At 44.6% G+C, this 27,200-nt stretch overlaps 1 protein-coding gene across 1 annotated transcript in view; it reads left to right on the top strand.

The window, feature by feature from the left end:
• Positions 1–27,200, top strand: part of IHO1 (interactor of HORMAD1 1) — a 375,692-nt gene that overhangs the window by 326,164 nt on the left and 22,328 nt on the right. The window contains exon 6 of the mRNA XM_078659321.1: positions 3,093–3,180. Within this exon, the coding sequence (XP_078515447.1) occupies positions 3,093–3,180 (88 nt within the window). The remainder of the gene's footprint in view (positions 1–3,092; positions 3,181–27,200) is intronic.

Genomic DNA, 27,200 nt, shown 5'->3' on the forward strand with positions numbered 1-27,200 from the left:
AGTTCTGTGTGAGAACAGAAACCCTGCGACAGGGGCACCCCCGACCCTTGCTGGAGCTTCATCACACTTGCGATACAACTCCAGCAATGCGCCACCTTTACGGCACAGATACATCACGCATCTGTGCTGTTTTTGCCCCATGATGCGCCGCATTGTAAATGCAGCACACCATAGGTGACGGAACAGCGGCACAGAATGACTAACACATCCCTGGTGATGCGCCAGTCATCATAAATGTATCCCTATGCTTCTTATCTTGTTAGAGATGAACCGCCATATGTATCATCAAAGTTTTTTGCATTTCCTAAATAGCGAACTTTAAGGAATAAATAGCGATTCTTTACCATTCCTAGTTTGCGATGAGCTATTTGCTAATTACAAATTACCCATTCATTTCCTTCATTTCCATAGGGCGGTTGGACTCACTTTTAGCTCGAACGGCTGAATAGATTTCCACGAAACTTGGCAAAATTGTAGGGACTGGTAGCCCGATGTGCCTTTGCTATGTCTCAAGATATATGCTCCAGTGGTTTTTACGAAAATTAACTTTGAAAAATATATATTGGGCTACATTGGCCTATATATATGTTGGAGCCCAAATGTAGCCCAATGAAGCCCAATGTAGCCCAATGTAGCCCAAAGATGGCCGCCAGACACACAAAAAACAAATGTAGCCCAAATATCAGCCAGATGTAGCCCAACTATAGCCCAGTGACAGAATGACCAATCAGCTTCGCAAACCTCCGTTACGCGAAGCGGAGCGCTGTTACAGATATATATCTTTTTTTGAACGTTAATTTCTCAAAATCCACTGGAGCACATATATTGAGACCTAGCAAAGGCACATCGGGCTACCAGTCCCTAATATTTTGCCAAGTTTCGTGCAAATCCATTCAGCCGTTCGATTATTATTATTATTATTTTTTTTTGCCCCGCGGGGCCCTTTTAAAACCTCCACATCAAACCTAGGGGGTCAGCGAGGATCTACTATGCCCCCTTATAGTTATTTCCCCCTTTGTTTTGACCTCCTCTTGTCTCTCGATCCTACCGAGAGACAAGATGGCGGCCGCTACGGACTTTATGGAATGTTGACAGACGCCGGAGAACCAATCAGCTTCGCTTCACAAAGCTCCGTTGCGCGTAAAGTACGCGTCCTGGGACGCTGCCAGGTCCGCTGTTACAGATATATATCTTTTTTTAAACGTTAATTTCTCAAAATCCACTGGAGCACATATATTGAGACCTACAAAAGGCACATCGGGCTACCAGTCCCTACAATTTTGCCAAGTTTCATGCAAATCCATTCAGCCGTTCGGGCTAAAAGTGAGGCCAACCGCCCTATGGAAAACTCAATGTTAAAAACACGTTTTGGGACCCCCCTTTTTTCTCGGCCCCCCCTTGACGAACCCCCCCCCAAATTTTCAAGGGCTGCTCAGAAACAAAATGTGCCATTTTCCTGAAAATTTCAGCCAATTCCGTCCACAAACGCCAAAGTTATTAGACATAGAATTTTCAAAAATCCCATAGAGAAAAAATCCTAACTATATATACCTACTGGCGACCGCCAGTAGGTAATATTTATATTTATATTTATATATATATTTATAAATAATTGAACTTATATGTTTAGTATAAATATTTAATTTGCAAATTGCTTGTTTATTTAAACATCACAATGTCACTTACATTTATTTTATTTTGTCAAAGCACCAGTCTTTACAAGTTTTTGCGCTACTGAGTCTTTCTTTTACTTCATTTGTAGTCCTTTGGACTATTGTAGTTCTAGATGGGCTGTGGTCCTATGTCAATTTCCACTATCCCCTTAGTGCACTTTAAAATGGTGACTGTGTGTTTATGTGGCTGGCTAACGAAAAAGACCGCCTGGTCGAAACGCGTTGCCAATAAACTAATTTTGAACACGGACCCTGGAGTGCGAGTCTTCTGTGTTTCCTGGAAGCCTTACTGTGTGGGCAACCCTTTCTAACATATATATAAATATATATATACACACATAGATACATATACAATCGCAGAGCGGCTGACACCCACAGACAACAAAAACACAGACACATGAGCAGACTCACCTACATACACACTGGTACAGATATTCACACTGTCTCCAAAGTCCATTGTGCCTGTGCTGTGCACCCATTGGTCTGCTGGACTCTGTAACAGCGTGTTTACTAGAGAAGATGGGCTTACTTACACTGGGTGCTGAGCCTCATTTGCAAGGTGCATTTCCTTCTCTGTAAAATTCCCAAATGTGCGACTACTCACCTTGTTCTTTTACTTACCTATAGTGGTTCCAACTTCAATCTAGCCTTTTTTAAATGATGGTCAATTCTTATTTATTGTTTGATCGTTTGGTACATTTTGCCTTTTCTCCGCATTCTCTCCCATCCTCTGCATATCCCTAGGTTTGAAGAGACTGTCGTTGCAGCAGGTTTGAGTTGTGTAAGGAATCACATATATTCTAAGATTTTCCCATTAATATTTAGGTCTGACTTGTGAATGACAATGCTACTTGAGCTATTGGATTCATAAATGCTTTTTATAAAAAAGTTTTTTATTTATTTTTAATGCAGAGGGCCCCTTCCGCCTGGCACTCTGTTGGTGTGCCAAATTTACTCCCCCTTCAACCTCGTTCTTTTTTAATGTTCTTTTATTGGTTGTGTTTAGGATTGTATTGCAGCTGTTTAGTGCTTCCTGCCCACTCCCTTTCTCTGTTTGTACTCCCATACTTATGACTTTTTTCAGTTTTTTTATTTTACCTGTCGAACAGGTTGGAATAGTAAAATGAGAAGAATTGGCAAATCCAGTCAGCTCTCACCTGTTTAAGGTGAGGCCTATAGGCTTTGCCAATGCTTGTTGTATATGTGGCACTATATGCTTTATTCATTACTGGCGCAGTATGGGCAGTGACTAAGGAATGAAGGGTTATAAGGGTTGATATTAATGTGTACATTTGTCAATTTGCATTTATGTCTATGTAGATACTGATTTCAGTTTACCAATCTCAATTGACGAAAACATAGAACTAGTGGTATGTAAAACGAATGGTTGAACATTAATGTATTCATTCGGATTTGCAGCTGCAAACATCCGTCAGTCGATTTGAGGAACTTGCCAGTTCAAGAGAAAAATCTACTGTGGACCAATATGAGCATATAGCTAAAGCATGTAAGTTTATTTCATGAGTTTATGTTGGTCATAGAAGGCAGACTACTGGTATAGTAGAAAATTAAACTAAGTACAGTGTTTTTCTGGTACACATTCATTTAAAGTAATAGTCCAGGTTTAACATTTATGAGTGTACACAAAAGTAAACGTTTATTTGATTTGGAGCTCCACAGAGGTTCACACAAAAACTAAATATCCAGCATACGTACATCATTATGATCACAAGGACAAAGTCAATATAAAGATTGATAAAACAAAAAGTAAAAATAGTGAAAGTTACAATTTTATTTTTAGGGGCATAATAAATAAATAAGCCTTTTCCATTGAATATTTATCAGTTTTTAGAAAGAGCAGTTTCAGAAGTTGTCGACATATAAAATACAAGACAAGACACAAGAAAATAGCATTATCAAGATCTTGGAAACCCTTTTTACAGAGCTCACGTGTTCAACCTTTCAAGGGCATTTCTTCCATGCACCCGTAATGGTTCTCAATGTTAAAGCATTCGTTCTTCCCAATAAAAACATACACCAGACCCTATGATCTAAATTCAAAGTGAAATATGCCAGTGTTTTGTAGAGGTAATAAATATGTATTTATCCATTTGTGAACACAATTCAGTATCTAATTTGAAACTGACCATTTAAGAAGGTATCTTTTGTTGGGACTTTAGCTGTGTTAATGTCAGAGACCCAAGGCGGGCCTGTGCTATACCGAATAGCTGTAGAGGACGTGAAACATGTTTTGCAAATATGCTATCTGTTTGCTTCTGCTCATAAATTTCAGTATGTAGCAGTTATCTCTTACGGTTTATCTGGCAATCGATCAGCTGAAAACCCCACTTTATATCTGTTGTCAAACCTCCAACGTAAGCTCTGTTCTGCCCAAGTTCCAAATGAATTGCCTGTGTAGCCGTCAAGGAATCCAATGAGCACAATTTGTACAAAGCTGTCCCTTCAGTTAAATTCAAGAAAGACCAACTGGTAATGCAAATAGTTTTCAAAGCATGTTCAAGGCCGGGAGGGATTTTCAAACTTTGCAATGTGAGCAGATGTATCAAATGACTATGTCCAAGTGCATTATAAAAGGTTCATAGTCCATTTGCATGTGACAGTGCTTTTCTAGCTAAGTGTAATATGTGATGGGTTTTAATTCCATAAGATGTGGAAATTTCCAGAGGTCAATTTCCTAAGGACCAACTAAATCTTAATTTCTTCTGCTCCATCTCTGCTTTAAATACAAGTTTAACTCTTAGATGTATTTATGTGTGAAAAATTGCTCTTAGGCGTGCATGTGCAGGCTAACTATGCATTTTGTAAACTCTTCGGGTAAGATCAAGCATTATTATGTCATCTGCATGCTATAAGCAGTGTACACTACGGTCACCTAAATTTGGGGTATTACCAGCAGAAGTAGAAAGAACAGAAGGTAATTCATATATAGAGGGAAAAAACAGGAGAGGTGCAGGTAAACAACCCTGAATGAATGAATAAATACATTATTTGTTTGTTGATTAATAAACATCATTACAAAGACATATTGATTGCAACAATATTAAATTAAAAGTTAAACAATATCCGGTGATAACATTTCTAATTCATGCCATTATATGCTAAAATTATGATTTCTTTGTCTAGAAATTGTCTGTGATGAAAATACTGTACTATGCTCATGCTGTGCATGCTCTTACTGTCCACGCATCTGGGTCTCGTTCAGCTATTTCGTCATTTTTCCAGATTGATCTATCCCTATTGACATTGTACAATGGGAGCTTAAAGTGAAAAGATTAGAATATACCAACCAATTTAACTACCCTTCTGACTTCTTCTGTCAGTTCAGTCTGTTACAAAACGTTACTTAACATGTTACATTTATCCTTCATACGTTTATGGGACAACTCCAAATCCCAGACGGTCTGGAAATTCTTGATAATGCATTATTGACACTTCACCTTTCTTGCGCTCTAGTGGATTGTTGTCCCGTGCAATAATTACTCTTAGGATGATGTAAAAGGACAATAACTCCAGTGGGATTGCTGGAGAGCAAAGAAAATGTATACTAGATCTATATGCATTGGCTTGGAAAGGGTTATTTACTTAGAAGGGGTGCACTGCTTAACATTTGACGCTATGGATTCAGCTAATTCACTGTTAGATGTGAGATCCAAAAGGGGCTGAGGGGAAAACCCTATACTCCTCCAAGAAGTGTCAACCTGGGTTAACACTGCGTACAGAGAAACTGGAATACCCCTGCACACTCTTAGCAATTATAAACAGTCAAAAAGTGTTGACTACAGGTGAGCACGGACAAAACTTAGCAATTGAACAATTAATAATTGATAAATCTTCAAGTCTTTCGGTGGTGGGTGGTATCTTTAATGTTGAGGACAAATAAACCAGCCGACACGTGTTTCGTCGCGTTATGAGACAATTTTCCCGCTTCTCCTCAGAGCTACGAAAGCTGTGGGCAAGAATAAGAAGTCGCTCTATCGGTGATAATTCCAACCCGACAGGGCTCTGGACTTATGGGTGGAGGTAGTGTAGTTGAATGTAAATTTACGAAGTGCCTGTGTCCAGTTTAGATACACAAAGTGAAATAGGTAGTTTTTCTTTAAAAATTTGGCGAGTAGGAGCTATAGTATTGATGGTGCGGATAAGCACGTTTGCAGGTGAGCGATCCCAGGTAAAGGGAATACTCAAGGATGTTCCTTATTTTCTTCGGACGTGTGTATCCCTGGTTTTCTTTTCCTCTGTGTACCCGGTATCCGCACCATCAATACTATAGCTCCTGCTCGCCAGATCTATATGATTCACCAGCCTACAGATCAATTACCGATCCATCCCTTGTAGACAAGTCAGTATAGCTTGATCGACAGGTTTACTCCTATTCTGATAAAATGTGGTTTTAAGAGCTTCCTACATAGTCCAAACAGAAAAGGACATATACATATAACATGCCACAATGATTACAATCGATATCTGCAACCTCTACAACACTTTTACAATGATACTTTATCTGATTGGCTTCCAGATTAAAGTCAAGGAGCTGAATAGGAAAGAATTGCAATCTTCTATAAGTCAGTCTCATGGTTTTTTGTTTTTGCGTGGTCAAGTACGCCTGTGGCACAGGTGTGAATAATGTCACTAATAAAAGATTTTATCTATACAGTTTTGATGGAACTTTAATGTTCTTGACAAATGAGACAGCAATTGGGGAGCTGTGAGCAGCTCTTTTGTATATTGCACACCCTGTATTCCTTTTCCAAACCTCCATCAACGTCATCCCCTCTAGTATGTTGACAACAATGTTGTTATAAGCTATTTTTTGTTAAGAGCTTTGAGGAGAAGCCCTGATACCCTCCCAATGGCACTTGACAGCAGGTTGAAGTATGAAAGACAATCACTGATCACCGCAGGTTTTGAGGAATTCCCTGATTTAATAATTATCTACATAAAATGGATCTCTCTACGTGATGAAATCTATAAAGGCTGAATAAATGACCTCTAGTAATTACATTTGATTGATTGTTATTGAACAATATTGTCTAATGTGGAACTGTTACCTTTAAAAACCTGCTTGCTCTATTGATAGTATGCTATTCTCCGTTGCCCAACATTCAAGATGTTCTGGAATGCTTTTTGCAAATATTTTTACCTCCTGCATCTAAAAGTACTATTTAACTATAATTGCTGGGGGGACAAGTGGTCCCTTTTTAGGTCTCGACCTACGCAACGCACATACGTTGCATTGGACAGAGACCTGTAGCCATCGCCACAGCTTTGGGGGCAAAGACGTGCACGCGTTTCATTGCCTTCAATGACAACGCATGCACGTCTAGTCGCAATTATTGCTCCCGCGAGTGAATCGTGCCCGACCCTCCCCCCCCCCGCCGCGCGAGGCACTCGTGTTTGTTGTAAGGGCCGACGCTGACCCTGATTCCGCTTCGCGTGGGTGGTCCTCTGTGCAGCATTTAACCCCTCGCCTGCGCCGCTCGTTTTGCGGAAGTGCGGCACTTCCGCAAAACGGCTGGGGCCGCGTCGGCCATTGGCCGATGGCAGCACCAGCGAGGAAGTGCAGCCATCAGCCAATGGCCGATAGCAGCATGGAAGGAGTTTAAGGCACTTAACAGAGCAGGGTGTCTGACAGCAGCTCCTCGACACGCTGTAATGTTGAACAGTTTACCCCTCCCTAGGGAATTCCGGGCAACCCGGCGTCGTGTGAACCCCATCCCCTTGTGGCACCCGGAGATGAGAGGATGTGCGATGCAACCAAGCACATTGTGTGCCTAATTCTCTCTTGGTTTACTGACTACCCGCACTTCTTTAATTGGAAAGAGAGAGTACTGCACTTCTCAGCACTCCTGTAGCAGTATATTTAATGGGAGAGTACCTGGACTTTTGTGGAGCGAATATGTACTCTGAATAATGAGTACCAGCAACCCTGTAGCAACGTGTCCAAACATTGCTTCTGATGCATACGTTTGGAGCACCGCAGAGCTGAAGGGGGCGTGGAACCGGCTGGAGTAGGGTCAGTCCATAGTTCTATTTAAGAAAGAGACATCAGCGAACTAGACCACGTATACTATATTTTTAATTTGTGTGCACATTTTAGAACTATAGAAACGTTGCATTTATAGGTCAAGATTGAGGTGCACAGGCAGAGCTGTGAGAAGCATTTAATCTGGAAATGCAGAAGAGGTTGCAAGTCAATTTGTTGTGGACTCTGGCTCACAGCACTAAAGTAGCAGGGAGCCACGAGGTTCGATTGAGGTGCTTTAACAGAGCTACATATTCATGCTAGGAATAAAATGGCATGGTTGCTATGAAGTAGGAATGTTGTGTATCTGTAGAGGTTTGTCGTTTGTCTTTAAAGTGGCCTTCTGTACTGAGTTCCCTCCTGACACTGTTCCTTTTAGTGCTGTTCGTTTCATTTGTAAATGTTATGGCTTCACCTCTGGCTTCTAAATCCTTTCAGTCTGCATCTTTATTGTTCTAGCTTGCAATATTTTATCACTAATTTTTTGTTGGCACAGATAGGAATTTCCTGGAATAAAACATTGCGAGGGTGCGTGCTGCTTATGAACCAGTAAATCATTGGCGGGGGTCCAGGCTGAGCTCTCTTCACGAGTTACACTTCAACACACCCTCTCTTCTGCCTCCCGCCTACCTCTTCTGTTATGCTCAGAGCTTTAAATGGGATGAAAAAAATGGGGCAGAGATGGGGAGCAGAAGGCGGCCTGCTGACTGTCACCCTCAAGGAGTCAGGTGTTCACAAACCTCATCTGACTCCCTCACACCCCTCACAAATGACAGGGATGGGATGCTAGATTCACTGCTGCAGGAAACGGGTGAGGCAGTGGTTATTGGTTCAAGGAACACTCCCCTCCCTGCACCAGTCTTTATTTGGTGGTCCTTTCATCTGCTTCCACTTGATCTTGCAGAGGGCAGTATTCCAGCTTGCAGTTACTAGCCACTAGCTGCGTGCTGGGCCTCTTCTAAGCCTGGGGTGTTCCAAAGTTGTTGTAATTGTCTCCCCATGCCCACCCCCCTAGGCCAATGTACCTCGTAATGTTCAATCAACACATTGCAAGTTCCGAGACAATCCATGCTCTGGACGTTTTAGTTGTGTTTATCTTTCACGTTTAAGCCATCTCAGCGGTTCCCCTGATTTTGTGTTCCCTGCTTCATGTGCATCCCATACCTCACATGTAAACATGGGTCTCCAGCACCCAACTTTAGGTGCATCTCGTTTTATGCATCACAGTGTTCCCGGATGTTCCAGAAAGCAGTATGTGTGTGTACCCCAGCCTTCCTGTATTCCTATTTCACGTGTAATGCTACTTTATATGCACCCCCACTTCACTTGTATACCTGCTTACTGGGAATACTGTTAGCATGTTCACCCATGGTTCCATGTAGAATCTCATTGCTTCCCCTATAATCCCCTTTCACTATGTAACCTGATTTTATAGGTCCACCTGCGTCACATCTATGTTCGCTACATGGGCTACACAGATTTCTTTGTAACTTTACTTCACGTGTAACACTTGTGTGTGGGTAGCTTTTCTTTCAAGTGTAGCATGTGTTTATGGGTAACGTTCTTTGTTTGATCCGATCATTAAACATTTTTCACACACCCTCCTTTGTTTTACATTTTTTTATGGGTAAATCTGTTCTGCATTTTACCTTTCTTTGATGCTAACTTTCCTTCAAAATATTCTTTTATGGGTAACGTTTCTTTCTGTGGGCATTTCTCCATGTGTAACCTTTCTTTATGGGAAACACCTTACTTCATGTGTAACCTTTATTTGTAAATTTCCTTCAGCTGTGACCTTTCTTATGGGTAACTTTCCTTCCTGTGTAATATTTGTCTTGGGTAACTTTCCGTCATGTGTAACGTTTCTTTGAGGTTACCTTTCCTTCCTGAGTAGTATGTCTGAGAGTAACTCCTTTTTGTGTAACATTTCTTCATGGGTAACCTTTCTTTCTGTCTAACATTTCTCCATAGGTAACACTTCGTTGTGGGCTTTTCAACATGCTGCACAACAGCCACAATGCTCTAGAACATAGCTTGAACACTATGGTTCTGTCTAAACACTTATAAGGTCCCAAAGGCGAGGCCTATTGGCTATGCCACTGCTTGTTTAGTTAGCTGTACTATAATGCTGCTAGTCCGGGATCCAGAATGATGGCTATAGGAGAATACTGAAAATACATTGCAATCAAAGGATTTCTTCCTTTTTTTATTACTGTTATAGGGGTTTCATGAGGCCCCTTTTCCCCAGAAGATCTGAGTTTCAAAATAAAGACTTCAAAATGTTTTGGAGAAAGTAACCCATATTCGTCAATAGTTTTAAACGTATTAGACAGAATGATTTAACAATTATAAGGAGTATTAGAGTCATAAAGATTTGCTAAATAATGCACCCACTCATGGATAGTAATAGGAAGGAGTTTACCTTACACTTTATTTCTGAATGCTTCTCCAAATATATTTATGGTCTGCCTGAAGCCAATCCCTGGCCCTCCCTCTTTTTTAGGATATATATATCGGGGGTCGGGGAAGCCTGATTGCTCCCGGACACGGTCGGGACGGGCTGCTAGTATATATATATATATATATATATATATATATATATATATATATATATATATATATATTCCACACTCCTTCACTTGCCAGCAAAGAATCTAGGCACACACCTTCTGAAATCCACAATTAGATTTATTTCAATCCATTTAGCATGAGAGCAGATGATCTATGCGTTTCGATGCTACAAACATCTTGCTCACGATCAACTTCCCACATTTTTTTCAAACATTTAAAACATTCAAAGTAATGTGTGACATCATTTCGTGTATTATGATACTGAGCATTGTGGTTTTTGTAGTTTTAATTTAAAAAAAGAGTCTCTGGGGAGAATTTTACTTCACTCCACATTGGAAAATCATTACTCCGTATTTCAGTTTTACGAACTTTACTTTGAACAAATCATATTTAGTTTCATTTTCATGTTATAATGTTCACTCTTTGATGAGTCCAAAACAAATCGATTTTCAATTTTGTTTTTCAGTTTTATGTTCTAATCCCTCTGGTGGGATTTGTTCTCTTCCATTCATTTCATTTTTATGGAATTACATCATTTGTTCAGGGTAAGAAATCTTTTGCACAATTTCCCACTATTTTGATATTTCCCCTCTCATATTCTCATTCAAAATTGATGTACATTAATGTCTATCAGAGATGAATATATAGCTCCTCCGATTGGTTGAGGCCATACGGACTCAGAGTTCTGAAGTTTAGGATGTGACGTGACTCCTTCTGCCTTAGGATTCTTTCTCGATCACCTCCTCGAATGTTCTTCGGTATCGTTTCTATTCAAAGAATTTTAATTTTAGCCAGTCTGCATTGTGTGATTGCTCTATGTGCTTGGCAACAGTATTTGCTCTGTCCTTGTGCGTAGTTGCTCTAGCATGTTCCATGATGCGTTTCTTCAATTCACCCTTTGTACTTCCCACATACATTAGTGGTCAGGGACATTCTATTCCATAGATTGTGAAGTCTGTTTTGCCGGTGATTAGCTGACGTATTTCCCATTTTTTGTTATTCGTCATTTTTATTTCCTTGATTTGTTTCGCAATTTGACACATTTTGCATCCATGACATTTTACAAATCCTGTAATTTGAAGCCAGTCATTTCCTTTGTCCTTCTTCATTTTACAATGACTGTGAATCAGTTGATCTTTGAGGTTTGGTGCTCTTCGATAGGTTACCGTCGGATGTTTTCCAACTAATTTCCCAACTGTATCATCCAAATGTAGGATTTTCCAATTTTTTCTTTTTTTTAAATTTGCATGAATGTTTTACTACATTCGAAATAATCTGTGATAAGTCTGATTGGTTCTTGTTCATTATTGTTTTTGTTCTCAAATGATCGTTTCAAGCAATCAACTCTGGGTTTCTCATTTGCCTTTTTCTAGCATTTTTCCACATTTCCTTGATTGTATTTCCGGTTTTTGAATCTCCTTTTCGTTAGTGAGCTGTGTTTTTGCCATTCTGTTTCTTCACTGCAAATTCTTTTTATGCAGAGGAACTCCCCATAGGGGATGCTGGCAATTAATGATGCTTGATGAAAGCTTGTGGCTTCCAGTGTGGCATTGGTTGCTGTGGACTTCCTGTGCAGGGTAGAATGTATCTGGTTATCCTTGATATAAATGTGTGTGTCAAGGAAAGTTACTTCTTGTTTGTTAATTTCATATGGGAAATTTAACCCTGTCATACTTCCATTCATGATTTGATAGTACTTTTCAAATTCCTCTGGGGACCCATCCCAGATAATGAATAGATCGTCTATAAATCTTATCCAACAGATGATTTTGTTGGTCATGTGGTAATTTTCCGGGGCCCAAGCAACTTCCTTTTCCCAATAGCCCATCGTCAAGCATGCGTAATTTGGACTAAATGAAAAGCCCATGGCGGTTCCACTTCTTTGCCGGTATAATTCCTCTCCGAACAAAAATATGTTCTCTGATAAACATAATGCAATCATTTCATATAACATTTGGTTGTGGTTTTTATTTTGGATGTTGCGATCCCGCAGAAAATAATTGCATGCCTCTATCCCTATGTCATTCCTTATGTTCGTATATAGGGATACGACATCCATTGTGATAAGTTGGTAATTTTCATGCCATGGAGTGTTTTCAAGTCTTCTTAAAAAATCATTTGTGTCCTGAACATAAGAGCTCAGTTGCGTCACATATGGCTTCAGGCTCAATATAGTTTGAGATGGGTTCTAGCAAAGAGCCCTTTGCTGAAAGAATTGGCCTGCCTGGGGGTTTCTTCCGATCTTTATGAACCTTTGGCAGGAAATAAATTGTAGCTGTCATTGGGTGGTCAACTGTCAGGTATTTTTGTTCATCCTCATCGATTAAGTTTTTTAATTTCCATTGTCTTAGTTTCTCATCCAATTTGTTTTTTATCTCTGATGTTGGATTGATTCTCAATTTTTCATAATATTTAGTATCTTTCAGTTGGCGATGAGCTTCAATAATATAAGCACTCTTTTCCCAGATTACTAAATTTCCTCCCTTATCCGCCATTTTTATTTCGATTAGCTCGTCATTTGTTAGATTTGCTAGAGCTTCTCGTTCCTGCAGCGTTAAGTTATCTTTGTAATTGGAACCTTTGATTTTGTATAGGTCCTGAACCACTGCCTCCTGGAAAATATCCACTTTATTTCCTGGGGTTAATTGGGGGTAACATTTTGATTTGGGTTTCTTTTGGCTAAGGCCAGCTCCTACTTGAGAGATCGCTTGACTGAGAGTTGTTTCATTTTCATCCATTACATCAAGGTTCAATAAAGTTGTGTATGCATTCACTTCTCTTGCTGTTATATTTGGAGCAATTTCCTCTCCTGTTGCTTGTTTTTTATTTTTCATCTTGTTTTCCGCAAAGAATTTGGCTAACTTTATTTTTCGTATATACAGGTACAAATCTATTCGGACTTGGGCCAAGTTCATTTTTTTCTTAGGACAAAAATGTATTCCTCTTTTTAGAAGTGAGATCTCAGCTTCTGTGATTATTCTTTTAGAGAGATTGATGATTTGTAATTCATCATTTATTTCCCCCTCTTCTGGCGCATACTCCGTGTTTCCATTCCTACTTTTTCGGTTGTTTCGTTTGTTTCTTTTCCCCCTTCTTGTCTTTTTCTGTTTGTTGTCCACTGTCGTCCTCGTCCCCTTCCTCTTGATTGATTTTGCACGCCCGGTTCTGTTCCCATCGTCGTTGTTCTAACACGAGGCACATATCTTCTAAAAAAGGTGTTTTTTCCGGGTTTGTGGATGTACTTGGTTCACCATCACTTGTTTCCACTGATGTTAAAGATGAGGATATGGAGGAGGCACTATTGGTCATATTATCAGCTCGATTTTTTGGGGCTAGTTGTTTAAAATAATCATATTTTCTGGAAAATGTGAATATGCGACCCTCCTCATAATCTACAGTGTCGCGTATGAATTTATTGTGTTTGCGTTCTCTCACTGTGTTTTCATGTTTTTCAATCTGACTCTCCAAGTCCTCCTTGAATTTAGTCATATCATTATTAAGTTTCAATTGTGTGATTTCTTTTTCCATTTCATTAAGTTCTTCCTGTATTTTGTTTAGGCCAATTTCAATGTGCTTGCAAAGAATTTCTACCAATCCCAATGATGATCTCAAAATGAACTCTCCCCATTCTTCCAGTAATTCATTTGACGTCTCTTGGTGGCTTGGCATCAACATTATTCTTAAGCCCCTGGGTACTCTTTGTACTTCTTAGTATTTGTTTAAAGTTATTAATTCCCATGATTTGTTTATTTCTTTACGGCTCAGCCTTTCCCATACTCTTAATTTGCTTTTGGCATCCGATTTAGGAGCATCCGATTTTGCATTTTTCTCCGCTCTGTCCTTGTCCGTATTTCCTCTCACAAACATTGTTGTTAAAAGTTCATTTCTTTTTGCTGCCCTTTGTTCCATGTTGCTTTCTTTAGCTGTTACGTTTATTCGGTATTATTTATCGTGTTATGTGGCGCTTCAGAAGCCGTGTTGCAAACATAAAACAAATTGGTTTGTATATACGCGGTACACTCTCAGTGAAGTATAATCGCGATCCTTTTAACCACTATGCTTGCATTCTCGGCACACAGCTGACCTGTTTCGCTCCTCCGATACGGAAGCAATTTAAACGGGTTTACTTCTTCCCGACACAGCCACACTCTTACCTCCTGCCTGGAGCGGTGTGTACGTCAAGAAGTACTGCCGTTCGCAATCTAGACAGGGACACGGACTCCAATTAGGTGCGTGGTTTTTTTATTTTTCAGTAAAGCAGACGCTTCCGCATGGTGGCATGACGCGTTTCGCCCAGCAGGTGGGCTTGTTCACATATCTATCAAAGAAATCCCAATGCCACGACAGTCACTCCGGCATAACACAAGGGCACAGACTCCGAAAGCTAGTGTGAACAAGGATGGAAGTTTAGTCACACATCAAAAGGTCCAACATGACACGTTTCGGCTGCCAGACATGCAGCCTTGATCACTTAGCGCTCTGTGAGGACATGTGCAGAATATATTCAGGTGAGTGTGAGTGGATGCAGTAGTCTGATTGCTATGCCTATTGCAGTGAGTAGACAAATTACTACATCTTACGTCAATAGTCATGCGTGTCTTTTTACTGCAAGCAGAAAAGCAAGCTTCTGGTGACATGACAAGGCATTAAAACAACAGAAAAACAGACTATGTGCAAATAAAGACAGAATCCTCTGACGGCGGAATTTCAAAGCGAAATACATGCAAGAAAAAGCACCCAACTCCATTGCTCTCACGCAGCCTGAGCAGAAAAACAAAATACATATATATATATATATATGTGTGTGTGTGTTTGTGTATATATATATATATATATATACTAGCAGCCCGTCCCGACCGTGTCCGGGAGCAATCAGGCTTCCCCGACCCCCGCCCGCCCCGACATTGTACAGCAGCCCGGCCCCCAGCCCGCCCGACATTGTCAAGCAGCTGTGCCCCCGCCCGCCCAGTCCCCCGCCTGCCCCGACCCCCGCCTGCCCGGAGCCTTACCTCAGCCGCCGCTCCTCCCCGCGCTCCTCATTTCACTGCACATTGTGCAGCAGCCCTGCCCCCCGCCCGCCCCGACATTGTCAAGCAGCCCGGGCCCCCGCCCGCCCCATCCCCCGCCTGCCCAGACCTTACCTCAGCCGCCGCTCCTCCCCCGCGCTCCTCACTTCACCGCTCCGCCGCTCCTTGCCGCTTACTGCTCCTCCCGCCTGTCCGCCGGTCGTCACCGCCACTCCGCCGTTCGTCCATTTTTTCCAGTTCCATTTGCACATGTGACGAACTTGCACTTTAAATTGGGCAGAGTAAATAGCATTGTCATGTGACCAAGGCCGCAGGGACGGCCGAAACGCGTCGTGACTAGCTGTTGGGAAGAATAAACAGATTGCACCGAAGAAGTGGTCCATGCCTCGTTTTTTACGCCTAAACAGGTGGAGCGCCGCAAGGTATTGCGGATAATTACCGGCATTTGACTGCTGCCGGTTCTGGACCCCCTCCTCTGCAAGTAGGCTTCACGGCAAGCAGTTTACAGTGCCTCCGGTCCCTGTTGCTCTCTGCCGGCTGGTGGAGCTTTGGCAGGGACCCTGGGGGTGCCTTTCGTATCCCATTGAAGGGGAAGGAGTGAAGCCCTCCAATCACCGACCCATCTAAGCGAAACACCCGGAAAGGAACCAGCGATTAGCGGTTTGTGGACCTGAGCGCGAACAAGAAGGAGCCCGAGACGCCGACTTTGAGCAAAAGCTGGCGGAGGGACCGAAAACGCTCGCACCAGAACTCTGCAGCCGCGGTAAGAGCGCTACGAGCGCCCGTGTGTGGTAGATTGGAGAGGGGAGGCGCATACATTTGGTCAAGTGACTAGTATTGAGGCAGTAATTTACCGCCGAAAAACGGATATAATTCTCTGGCCCTTGTATGCAACGCAAGCACAGGAAAGTAAAGTCCCATACACAACAGCAATGTCAGGCTATGCTAGCAGAGCCCGGGAGCTCGCCGCACAGGAGATGTTCTCTGATGAACTAGAGAACGAAGCTAGTGTAACCAAAGGAGCTGGAGGGGAGCCAAGTATAGTGGAACCCAGCAACATCAGAACTGCCTTCAAAGAGCTGGAAAAACTCAAAAGAAATGAACAGTCAAAGTGGTGGGAGGCACGTTCTTTGAAGAGATATTTGGATGTTGGTAGGGTCCCTAGGGGGCTACGGATAATGCTGGCCCCCAACTATGAGTCACCAAATCCCCTTATGATGGTAGCATGGGGGGAGTGTAATCTTGACAACTCGCGCCGTCTGATGCAAATTCTAGTCCAGTATGCAGAGATAGACGGGGAGGAACTGCAGAGCAAAATAGATGCACTAGAGGAGTCTATTAAAACCCAAATAGGAGGAAAAGAGACCCCAGAAATAACAAAACTAAGGGATGAGATGGTGACAAGGTTGGCAAAGGAAGAAGAAAAAATTAAGACAAGAAAAATTCATAAGTTCAAGAGAGATAGAGACGACTATGCCAATGGGCAAATATTTACATTTGCAAGACGCTATGACAATCTAAGAGCGGCCACAGCAAACAAACGAGACACGAAAAATACAAAAGCAGCTCAACTGACAGATGATGAATCTGTGGTATACAGTTCTGCTGCAGAAAGTGGCTCAGACAATGAGGGTCCAAGAAACAAAACCAATGTTACTCTAACCTTGGGGGAAGAATTGGAAATTTTAAAAGACAGCAGACGGGACACCCTAAGGTCGCGATTCAAAGGCAAACCTGCGCAACAAAATCCCAGCGCAGGAGGAGAAGACCCAAAGCCGCAAAACAAAGGAGATCCAAGCAAGCGTGGCAGGGGTCGGGGAGCCACCCGGAAACCACGACAGTGAATACTTCTGGAGCATTAGAAATTGTGGACAGTACTCAGGTAGAAAATACAATAAACACAACTCAATCCAAATCTATAATTAACCTGAGTACCACAATACTAACTAAAGCGGAAGAACAACTCCTTAGCTTAGGCCTAAGCTTTTGCCCAGAATCGAACTTCAGCTATACAAGAACACGAGCTGATGTATATCAATACATACGCAAGCTGAAATTGAAGAAACAATTTCTTAATAAACCCTCAAACAAATCCACTGAACCACCCAAATCAAGAACGGGCAATGAGGAATTAACAGTGCGGGACATTGACCTGTTTCATGATTTAATGCAATTAGGAAATGATGACAATATGGGGACACAGGAAAGAGTTGCACTGAGTGGCCAAATGAAACCAACGACCCCATTTAAGCCAAAGTCAAAGTATATTCCTCTGGCAGCCCGTGATGGTTTAGATGCTTTCAGTGAAGCAGTGGTATTGCAAATAAAACAACTAGCCCAAGAAAATAACAAAAGGGAGAAAAAATACACGAGTCAAGAAAGAAAACTAAATCAGTTGGTGAACAGACTACATAAGGGAGAATTGATAATTCGCAATTCGGACAAGGGCGGAAATATCGTCCTATGGCCAAACAAAGACTATCTTCAAGAAGCATATAGCCAACTGGATGACACGCAATGTTACAGAAGAAGTAATCCATCAAAATACAGGACAATGCAGGAAACCTTGTGCAAGAAATTGATAGCCTGGAAGGGGTTAGGGATGTTAAGTGGGGACGAGTTCAAATATATCAAGAATGATTACCCCTTAACACCATATATATATTTTATACCAAAGATACATAAACACCTTACCAAACCGCCAGGAAGACCCATAATTGCGGCATGTGGAGGACCCCTGGAAAATCTATCAAGATATATAGACTATTTTTTGCAGGCCCACATGAAGTCATTGAACTCATATGTCCAAGATACTAGTGATTTCCTGCGTAAAATTGAAAAGATTAAATGGGAATCACACTTTCTTTTAGTCACACTGGATGTCAGTTCCTTATATACCTGCATTAAACATATGGACGGCCTACGGGCATGTGAGTATTATTTAAGTAGCAGGCCAATGGAACTAACTCATCATACTAAAATGCTTCTAGAAATGCTTTCTTTCTGCCTTGAAAATAACTTTTTCATATTTAATGGTCAAATGTTCCAACAAGTCCAGGGTGTAGCTATGGGGGCCAGTTTCTCCCCGAGTTATGCCTGCCTCTTCATGGGGTGGTGGGAGGAACTGGTCCTCAGGCGAAACTATATGCACTATTGCACATCCAATATAATAACATGGCTTCGTTTTATTGATGACCTTTTTATAGTGTGGCATGGAACTGAGGAAAGTGTTTTAAAATTTGTACAGGAAATCAATGTAAATGATCTTAATTTGAATTTTACTTGATGTATTAGCAAGGAATCGGTGACATTTTTAGATGTGCAGGTTTTTTTAACTGACAATATTCTTAGTACTACCCTTTTTAGAAAACCAACGGCGGGCAATACCCTTTTACACGCAACGAGTGCCCATCCACAACACCTGATAAAGTCAATCCCATACGGTGAGATGCTCCGCATCCGCCGTATATGTAGCAACGATGAGGATATGAAGGTGAAGCAGAATGAGAGCTTGTCTAGATTTGTGGAAAGAGGCTATGGTACTAAACTAATAGAAACCGCCATCAGAAAGTCACGAATGAGAGCTAGAAGTGATCTCCTAGAATACAGGCCAAAAGGGAGTCACAGCGATAGTGTAGATTCTAATCCAGTTCGTTTAACACTGACATACTCCAAACAAGAAAAGGAACTGAGGAGTATAGTCAGACGTAACTGGCATTTTGTACAGGATGATCCAATAATTGGGGAATTGATGCCCACCAATCCGTCAATAACCTTTCGGAAAGGAATGAGTCTGGGCACAATTCTAACCAAGAAGAGTCAGGAATGCCTGAGCAAAGAACCCTGGAAACCCATCAGTAAGGGGTTCTATAAATGTTTTACATGCAAGGCATGTCAGTATGGTGTAAATACTAAAAAATACACTACAGTTATCCCGAAGACAACCAGGGAAATTAAACAACACCTGACCTGTAAAACAGAATATTGTGTATACATCCTTGAATGTGAATGCCGGTTAAAATATGTGGGCAGCTCTAAGTTGCCGGTTCATAAAAGAATCTTGCAGCATATACGCGCAATAATAAACAAAGATCAAAGCTATCCAGTTGCAAGACATTTTGAGGCATGCCACAACAGTATGCCTCAATGTCTAAAATACTATGCAATTGAATCTATCAAGGTAACAAAACGAGGAGGTAATAGGGAGGCCCACATGCGAAAAACTGAAACCAACTACATTCTTGAATTTGATTCCAAATGGCCAGGGGGTTTGAATACCACGGAAGACCTCCACACATACCTATAGAAGATTAAACAGTTCAGGTAGATGTGAGGTACCGAATAGGAATGAGGTGGAAAACCAAATTACATGACAATCAACAAACAGTATGGTACAATAGGATGAATTGGAACATTAACTTGGCATGTTTGCACACATTTTGTACTTATAATATTTAATTCTTTTAAACAAACTATGGTTTTATAGAATAAGTACATGTGTAGGAATCTCAATAGAAGGAGTCCACCATTAATTCTAGTCATTCTTTTAGATATCAGGGTAGTTTTATCTAGATGTCTATTAAATGATTGGTTTTAAATATGTCACCGATTTTCTTCACCATTTCCCTATTTTTTACCAATGTATTGTATGTATTGTTGTGTTTTAGCATATTCCTAATTCAGTAGACTAGGGCAACAATTAGGTAAGTCTCAAGATTTTAGCAAACTCAATTGTCAAGATCAGATGAAGTACTGTACAAGGTTTTAAATGAGCACTGTTTCTAAATGAATATCAAATCTTATGAATCTCTCCTTTCCCCTCTAAATATATCTAAGATTATACTATGAAACCTTAAAACAAACTTTATATGATTATGAATTTTTGATTGATAAGTTTTAAGAGGTTTTTGAATAATTTTGTAAGCACGAGTCACTTTATTAGATCTAGCACTTTAGCACGAGGACACTTTTTAGTAGTATTACAGGAGGGGACCCTCCTAAGAAATCTAGATAATTATATAATGAAATGTAATATTTGATTTCAATTTGCTGCTGGATATAACTCGTTAAAAATGTTTAGTGACTCAAGTCATACTTTCAAAATTCAACTCCTATGCACTTCAAGTTTTTGAAAATATGCTTTTATGATTTTGATTTATGCACAAAGTGGTGAGCACTTATTACAAACAACACATGGCAATATGTTACTGGCTCTGTGAATGATGACTTTTTGATTATATAAGCATTCATGCTATTAGTGTTAATAAGTTTTCAGTCATCAACAGTTGTAAAAGATAATTTTCAAATTGTAGTAGAATAGTTGTCTCTTTCTGTGTATACGTATTCATACGGTGATAAATGAGATAATGTATTAGAGACTTAAATCTGTATTCAAACAGGTAGTATTTTTTCCAGTTCCATTTGCACATGTGACGAACTTGCACTTTAAATTGGGCAGAGTAAATAGCATTGTCATGTGACCAAGGCCGCAGAGACGGCCGAAACGCGTCGTGACTAGCTGTTGGGAAGAATAAACAGATTGCACCGAAGAAGTGGTCCATGCCTCGTTTTTTACGCCTAAACAGGTGGAGCGCCGCAAGGTATTGCGGATATATATATATATATATATATATATACTAGCAGCCCGTCCCGACCGTGTCCGGGAGCAATCAGGCTTCCCCGACCACCGCCCGCCCCGACATTGTGCAGCAGCCCGGCCCCCAGCCTGCCCCGACATTGTCAAGCAGCTGTGCCCCCACCCGCCCAGTCCCCCGCCTGCCCCGACCCCCGCCTGCCCGGAGCCTTACCTCAGCCGCCGCTCCTCCCCGCGCTCCTCATTTCGCTGCACATTGTGCAGCAGCCCTGCCCCCTGCCCGCCCCGACATTGTCAAGCAGCCCGGGCACCCGCCCGCCCCGTCCCCCGCCTGCCCCGACCCCCGCCTGCCCAGAGCCTTACCTCAGCCGCCGCTCCTCCCCCGCGCTCCTCACTTCACCGCTCCGCCGCTCCTCGCCGCTTACTGCTCCTCCCGCCTGTCTGCCGGTCGTCACCGCCACTCCGCCGTTCGTCACCGCTCCTCCCCCGCGCCATGTCCGCACTCCTTCTCGCGTTCCTGGACGCCGCTCCTCACCGCGCTCCTGATGTCAGCACGCAGGTCGCGGCCGGCGCTACTTCGAAGGAACTACTTTTTTTTAATGTTAATTTTTTAAATAACGCATATTTTTATACTTTATATAGCCTATGTCCATCTGCACACCCTGACGATTGCAATGATGTATCGGGTGTGTGGATTGGCGCTGTGGTTCCCGAGTTTACCCGCCTCAAAGGTGCAAAGTTCTTCCTTTATAATAGTAGTATAGATTTTGACATTTTTAAACTTGATAGCAGTGTCTGTGCATTAGTTGTACCTCATTACTACCAGTTTAACACCCAAATATAGCAATAAGTTATAGAAAGGTGACCAGTTAATCTTTGCGAAGGTCTTTCCACCGCGCGGCAACATGTCGCTGTGTTTTTTCGAACTTTTCAACTGGGCTAGAAACTTTTTTTGTTAGACTCTGCAGAAAATGAGGCAGATGATGGATGGCGTATGTGGCAAATGCGGCAAATATACAATTATGCGAAAAGCCCTGCAGGCCCACAGTCACATAACTCCAGTGGGCCTTCCTATAATTCATGAAAGGCAAAGGGGTGTAAGAAGGGACTGCTCAGTGACCAAGATTCCCAGAGAGCGGGGGCGTGGCCAACAGCATGGCCGGGTAGGACGTGCGTCCTGAGAGCTCCTGACGAGCTGCCCCATAATCCGTCTTAAAACAGGCAAATCGAGACAAAAACCATAAATTAAGGAGCTCCAGACCTGCTGCCAGAGGGTGAGAGGGTCCGTCAGCTGCAGAGTGTCCTCTCCGCCGGAGAATCGGGGGTTTTGGCTCCGTCTGCCGAGACGACAAGATGGCGGACATCGCCGCCGGGATGCCACGGAGGTCCTGAACGCTGAGAGGGAAGTCCCCGGTGATCCGACACAGCCGGGCCCGGATCGGGAGAGGCCCAGTGAGGCAGGCGATTCTTGGTGCGACAGCGGACTCGAGATTGGGAGCCAACGAGCCAAGTCGCGGCTCCGACCTACACCAACAGGGCGGCGGCTCCGGACCCGCGAACAGAGAGAAGAGATGGGAGAGCGTCCAGACGTGCACCCGAGGAAGGGTTGATGGTGCGGTGAGGCGGGCCGGGCTGTGAGGGAGCTGATCCGAGGGGGGGTGCGGCCGGCAGTGATTGGCCTGGGATCCCCCTCGAGAGGACCGGGCCTTAACCAAGATGGCGGCCGGCCCAAAAAAACCAACGTCTTGGGTGAGCCCTGGGCCCCCGATTGTCTCGGAGGAGGGCCTGGGGGAGGTGGACGGGCTCTCTAGCCCGCGTCTCCCCCCCCCCCCTCTGTTGAGGAGAAAATTGGACCAAGTCTGGCGATTGGGCCCCCCGGGACAGGAGAAGAGCCCCGGTGGGGGATCGGAGATACGGTTTCGGGCAGTGAGGGCCCCCCACGCCCCCCTGGCACATCTGTGTAACACATTGAGGGCCTCCGGAGAAGGGGAAGCGAGGTCTGGGCCCACCGGAACTGAGCGGGATGGGAGCGAGGGGCATCCTGTGATTGTGCGGCGGGAAAAACCGAGCCCCATTTGGGAGAGAGGACTGCGTGAGAGACAGTGGGCACCTGGGTGATCCGGGAGACACGATACAGGTACAGAAAACATCCTGGCGGAGGGCATCTGTCCCGGCCTCGCCGGCTGACTTGGGGATCGAAAGTGCGCCAAGGCTTAGTGATTTAACTGTGCGAGGGACACGGAGTGGGAAAGGATGGGGAAGAGGGACCTCCCGCCGAAGACTCCTAAGGGCCCTATGGACAACTTTACGGCCCGAAGCAGATGGTGGATGCCCCCCCCGCTGCCTCTGGTGGACACACGGATACGGACCGGCTGTTAAGCGCTATCCAGGCGTCCAGAAGCGACATCCAGGAGTCCCGAGCGGCGCTGGAAGTTAAAATTGGGGAAGTAAGGTCGGAGGTGACGCTGCTGCGTCAAGACTTTAGAAACCTGTCGGACCGAGTATCCACTGCCGAAACTCGAATAGGAGAGACTGAGGACTCGGTCACTACCTTGAGAAAGGACATGGCTGAACTGCAGGCTTCACATCGCCAGCTGCTATGGAAGGTCGATGATGCGGAAAATAGAGCAAGTCGCAACAACCTGCGCTTTGTGGGATTTAGAGAGGGACTGGAAGGGACAAATATGGCAGCGTTCCTCCACGCAAGGTTGACGAAGACATTCCCGGCGGCGCAATTTTCACCTTGCTTCATAATAGAGAGAGCCCACAGAGCCCTCCTGGCCAAGCCACCGGAAGGGGCGAGACCAAGGCCAGTTATTGCTCGCTTTCTGAACTATGCGGATAGGGATCTGATACTGCGCGAGGCAAGAAAAAAGGGAGAGATACGATTTGAGAACTCAATCATTATGATATTCCCTGACTATAGCCAGGAAGTGCAGAAACAACGTCGATCCTTTGATTCAGTGAAGGCGAGACATGCACATTTCCTACATGCTATTGTTCCCAGCAAAACTCAAGGTCCTATACAAAGAAAAATCAATCTTCTTCAATACACCGGATGAGGCCTGGCAGTGGCTGGAAGAACGACCGATAATCAATAGCAGGGAGTCAGCCAGCCGCGACGAGGTGGATAGAACAGTGCGACTCAGAGCCCAATGGGAGTCGCCAAGACCGCAACGGAGGAGATCCCGCAGAGTGAAGAGACGCACCACGGCTACGCCCTACAGGGGACGCGATCCAGAGGGGGAGAGGAGGGGCAGATCGGACTCTCCGAGAAGTACTGGTGGGCCGTCTAGCTCCAGTTGCACCGGCATGCGGAACCAAGCCCGCTCGGAGGGAGATGATGAGGAAGAGGACATAGAGAGCCATCAGTCTGGGAGGGAGGAGGGGGGGGAGGGACAGCAGTCGGATCACCCTCTGGTGGAGGCAATCCAAACCCTGGAGCACGACGCTTCGGGACGCAGCAGCGCTCCAGAACACGATACGCAAGACTCCCACTCATGAATGGTAGAGGTCTAGAATTTGGCGGTTTGCAGCTCGTCAAGTGAGGGGACACGCAAGTTGACACGCCCTTGTTTTGACATTTGAGGGGAGGGATGAGAGGGTGGGCGACAGACCTGCTCCTACGGATAGTTCTGTCCTACGTTAGGATGCGACTGGATGGGGAGGGAGGGGGGGAGTTAGGGGGGGTGTTTTGACTTCTCTCAGGTTGGGGCACGAGAGAGGGGGATGGGAGAGGGGGTTAACAGTTGAGATAACGCAGCAACACACTTTCAGCCCACACACCACTGGGACATGCCAGGGACTACAGCCACATGGAGGATACATCCTGGTGAAGAATGTACAACAGGGCATGCTGAGACGGGGCGTGGCGTGTACACAAGGGGAAGAGCACACATTCCAATCCACTAGATTTCCTGACACATACTCGTGGACCACCCACACCGCATGTGCATGCTGGAAATCACTCACATTTTACCAGCGCCTCGTTAAATGGCGGGTACCGTAGACACATCACAAGAGGGAGCTAGGGGAGTTAGTATCCTGACGTGGAACGTCAATGGCTTGGGCTCCAAACTAAAAAGAGGCCTAGTGAACGCCTACATTAAGAGGGTGGACCCAGACGTGGCCTTCCTACACGAGACCCATCTCAGGGGCACCCAATGTGCGTTCATTGCCAGGGGTAGGCATAGAGTCCTAGCGCATGCGGGGTACACCTCCGACTCTAGAGGGGTGGCCGTCCTTATTAAAAAAACCTCCCCATTCTGCATTACACGCACGTGGATTGACACACAGGGGACTTACGCGGGTGTGCAGGGGACTTGGCATAGGCGCACCTACTCGTTGATCTCGGTTTACGCGCCGCCCAAGTTGCAGGCGCGAACGCTGACAGCCCTGGCAACCATTTTATTGGACACGGCGGACACCATCCAGGTGGTAGGGGGGATTTTAATGATGTTATGTGCACTGCCCTAGATCGGTCAGGGGGGACAGGCAACGCCGATCGCCAGACTGCCCTGGCCACCCAGGTAGAGAATCTAGGACTCACCGATGCCTGGAGGTGGTTGCACCCTACGCTACAGGAATACTCATACTACTCAGGAGCGCATAAGGTGTTCTCACGCCTGGACTATATATTTGTGTCCCGGCAGTGCCTTGAGGTGGGGGATAGCGCAGAGTATAAGGCCAGAGGTATATCGGACCATTCCCCGCTTCTGGTAAGGGTAGGACGTGCCCGGGGTGCGAAGGGGGCGACATTGGCGCCTGGCGGCCTGGGACATACAGAACACTGCTATACTGCGAGGTATCCGCGCGGATATCAAGGTATACATTGCTGAAAATGAGGGCACGGTGGTGTCAAGCGTCAACTTCTGGGAAGCCCTGAAGCCGGTCTTGAGGGATAGGATACGGGGCAGACTGGGAGACGAGAGACGTAAGCTCCAAGTCGAGGTCTCCGCCCTGGAAAGGATGATCCTAGAGCGGGAGGGAGAGTTTCAGGAGTCCAGATCTGCTCATACTCTGAGAAAGCTCCTTGACGCCCAGAGGCAATACCGAGACTTAGCGACTAATGAGGCAAAGACCCAGGCCCTTGCCACCCTCTACCGACTCTATGATGTGGGGGATAAATCAGGCAAACTACTGCCGTGGCTCAGTAAGAAGGAACGGGCGGCCAGATGGGTAGACAGTGTACGCAGAGGGGATGGGATACTGGTTCACACGGACGCGGAGATAGCGGAGACATTCGCTACTCACTATGAGCAGTTCTATGAGGCTAGGAACCTGGCAACTTGTGAGGACGCGACACAATATATGGAAAGGGTAGACCTCCCGGAGCTGACCGAAGAGGCGCGGATAGGACTGGAGGCAGACATAACATCAGACGATATTAGAGAGGCAATCGCTAGGTTGCGACCGGGCAAAACCCCGGGCCCGAACGGTTTCCCAGCCGAATTTTTTAAGCGCTCAGCGGTCCTCTTGACACGCCATCTTTTGGGCCTCTTTGTTGGGGCTCGTCAGGAGGGGGTGCTCCCCCCTGACCTCGCCATGGTGACGATTGTACCGATATATAAGGAGGGTAAGCCGCGGGAGGACTGTGGGTCTTATCGCCCTATCTCCCTCCTTAATACGGAGGTGAAGGTGTTAGCAACCATTTTAGCAACCCGCCTCAGGGCAGTCATTTCAGACCTTATACACCCCGACCAATCAGGTTTCTTGCCCGACAGGGCCACCAAACTGAACCTCAGACGCACCCATAATTGGCTGCAGGAAGTCCAGGCACGGGAGGAGCCGCACTGGTTCCTATCCTTCGATGCCGAGAAAGCTTTCGACGCAGTGCACTGGCCTTTCCTCATTGCGGTCCTTCACCGGTTTGGCTTTGGGCCGAACTTTGTAAGATGGGTCCGGCTCCTGTATACTGCCCCGACGGCGAAGGTACGTGTGAACCAGACGCTGTCGCGGGAATTTCAGATCCGAAAAGGCACCCGACAGGGCTGTCCCCTGTCCCCCCTCCTCTTTACACTCACCATAGAAATCCTAGCAGCCAGGATACGGCAAAATGAGGGCATCTCTGGTTTCATGGGCACCAACTCGATCCCTGCACAAGAAAAAATCTTGCTTTATGCGGATGATGTCTTGTTATATATTACGCGACCGGAGACCACTATCCTGGAGTTATTCCAGGAATTGGAGCAATACGGCGGGCAGGCGGGCCATAGAATAAACTGGCACAAATCCATCCTATATGACCCTGGGAGTCAGGACAGATGGGGCAGGCTCCCAGAGAGACTGATGAC

Source organism: Lissotriton helveticus, chromosome 9 (genome assembly GCF_964261635.1).
Source record: "Lissotriton helveticus chromosome 9, aLisHel1.1, whole genome shotgun sequence".
NCBI classification, from domain to species: domain Eukaryota; kingdom Metazoa; phylum Chordata; class Amphibia; order Caudata; family Salamandridae; genus Lissotriton; species Lissotriton helveticus.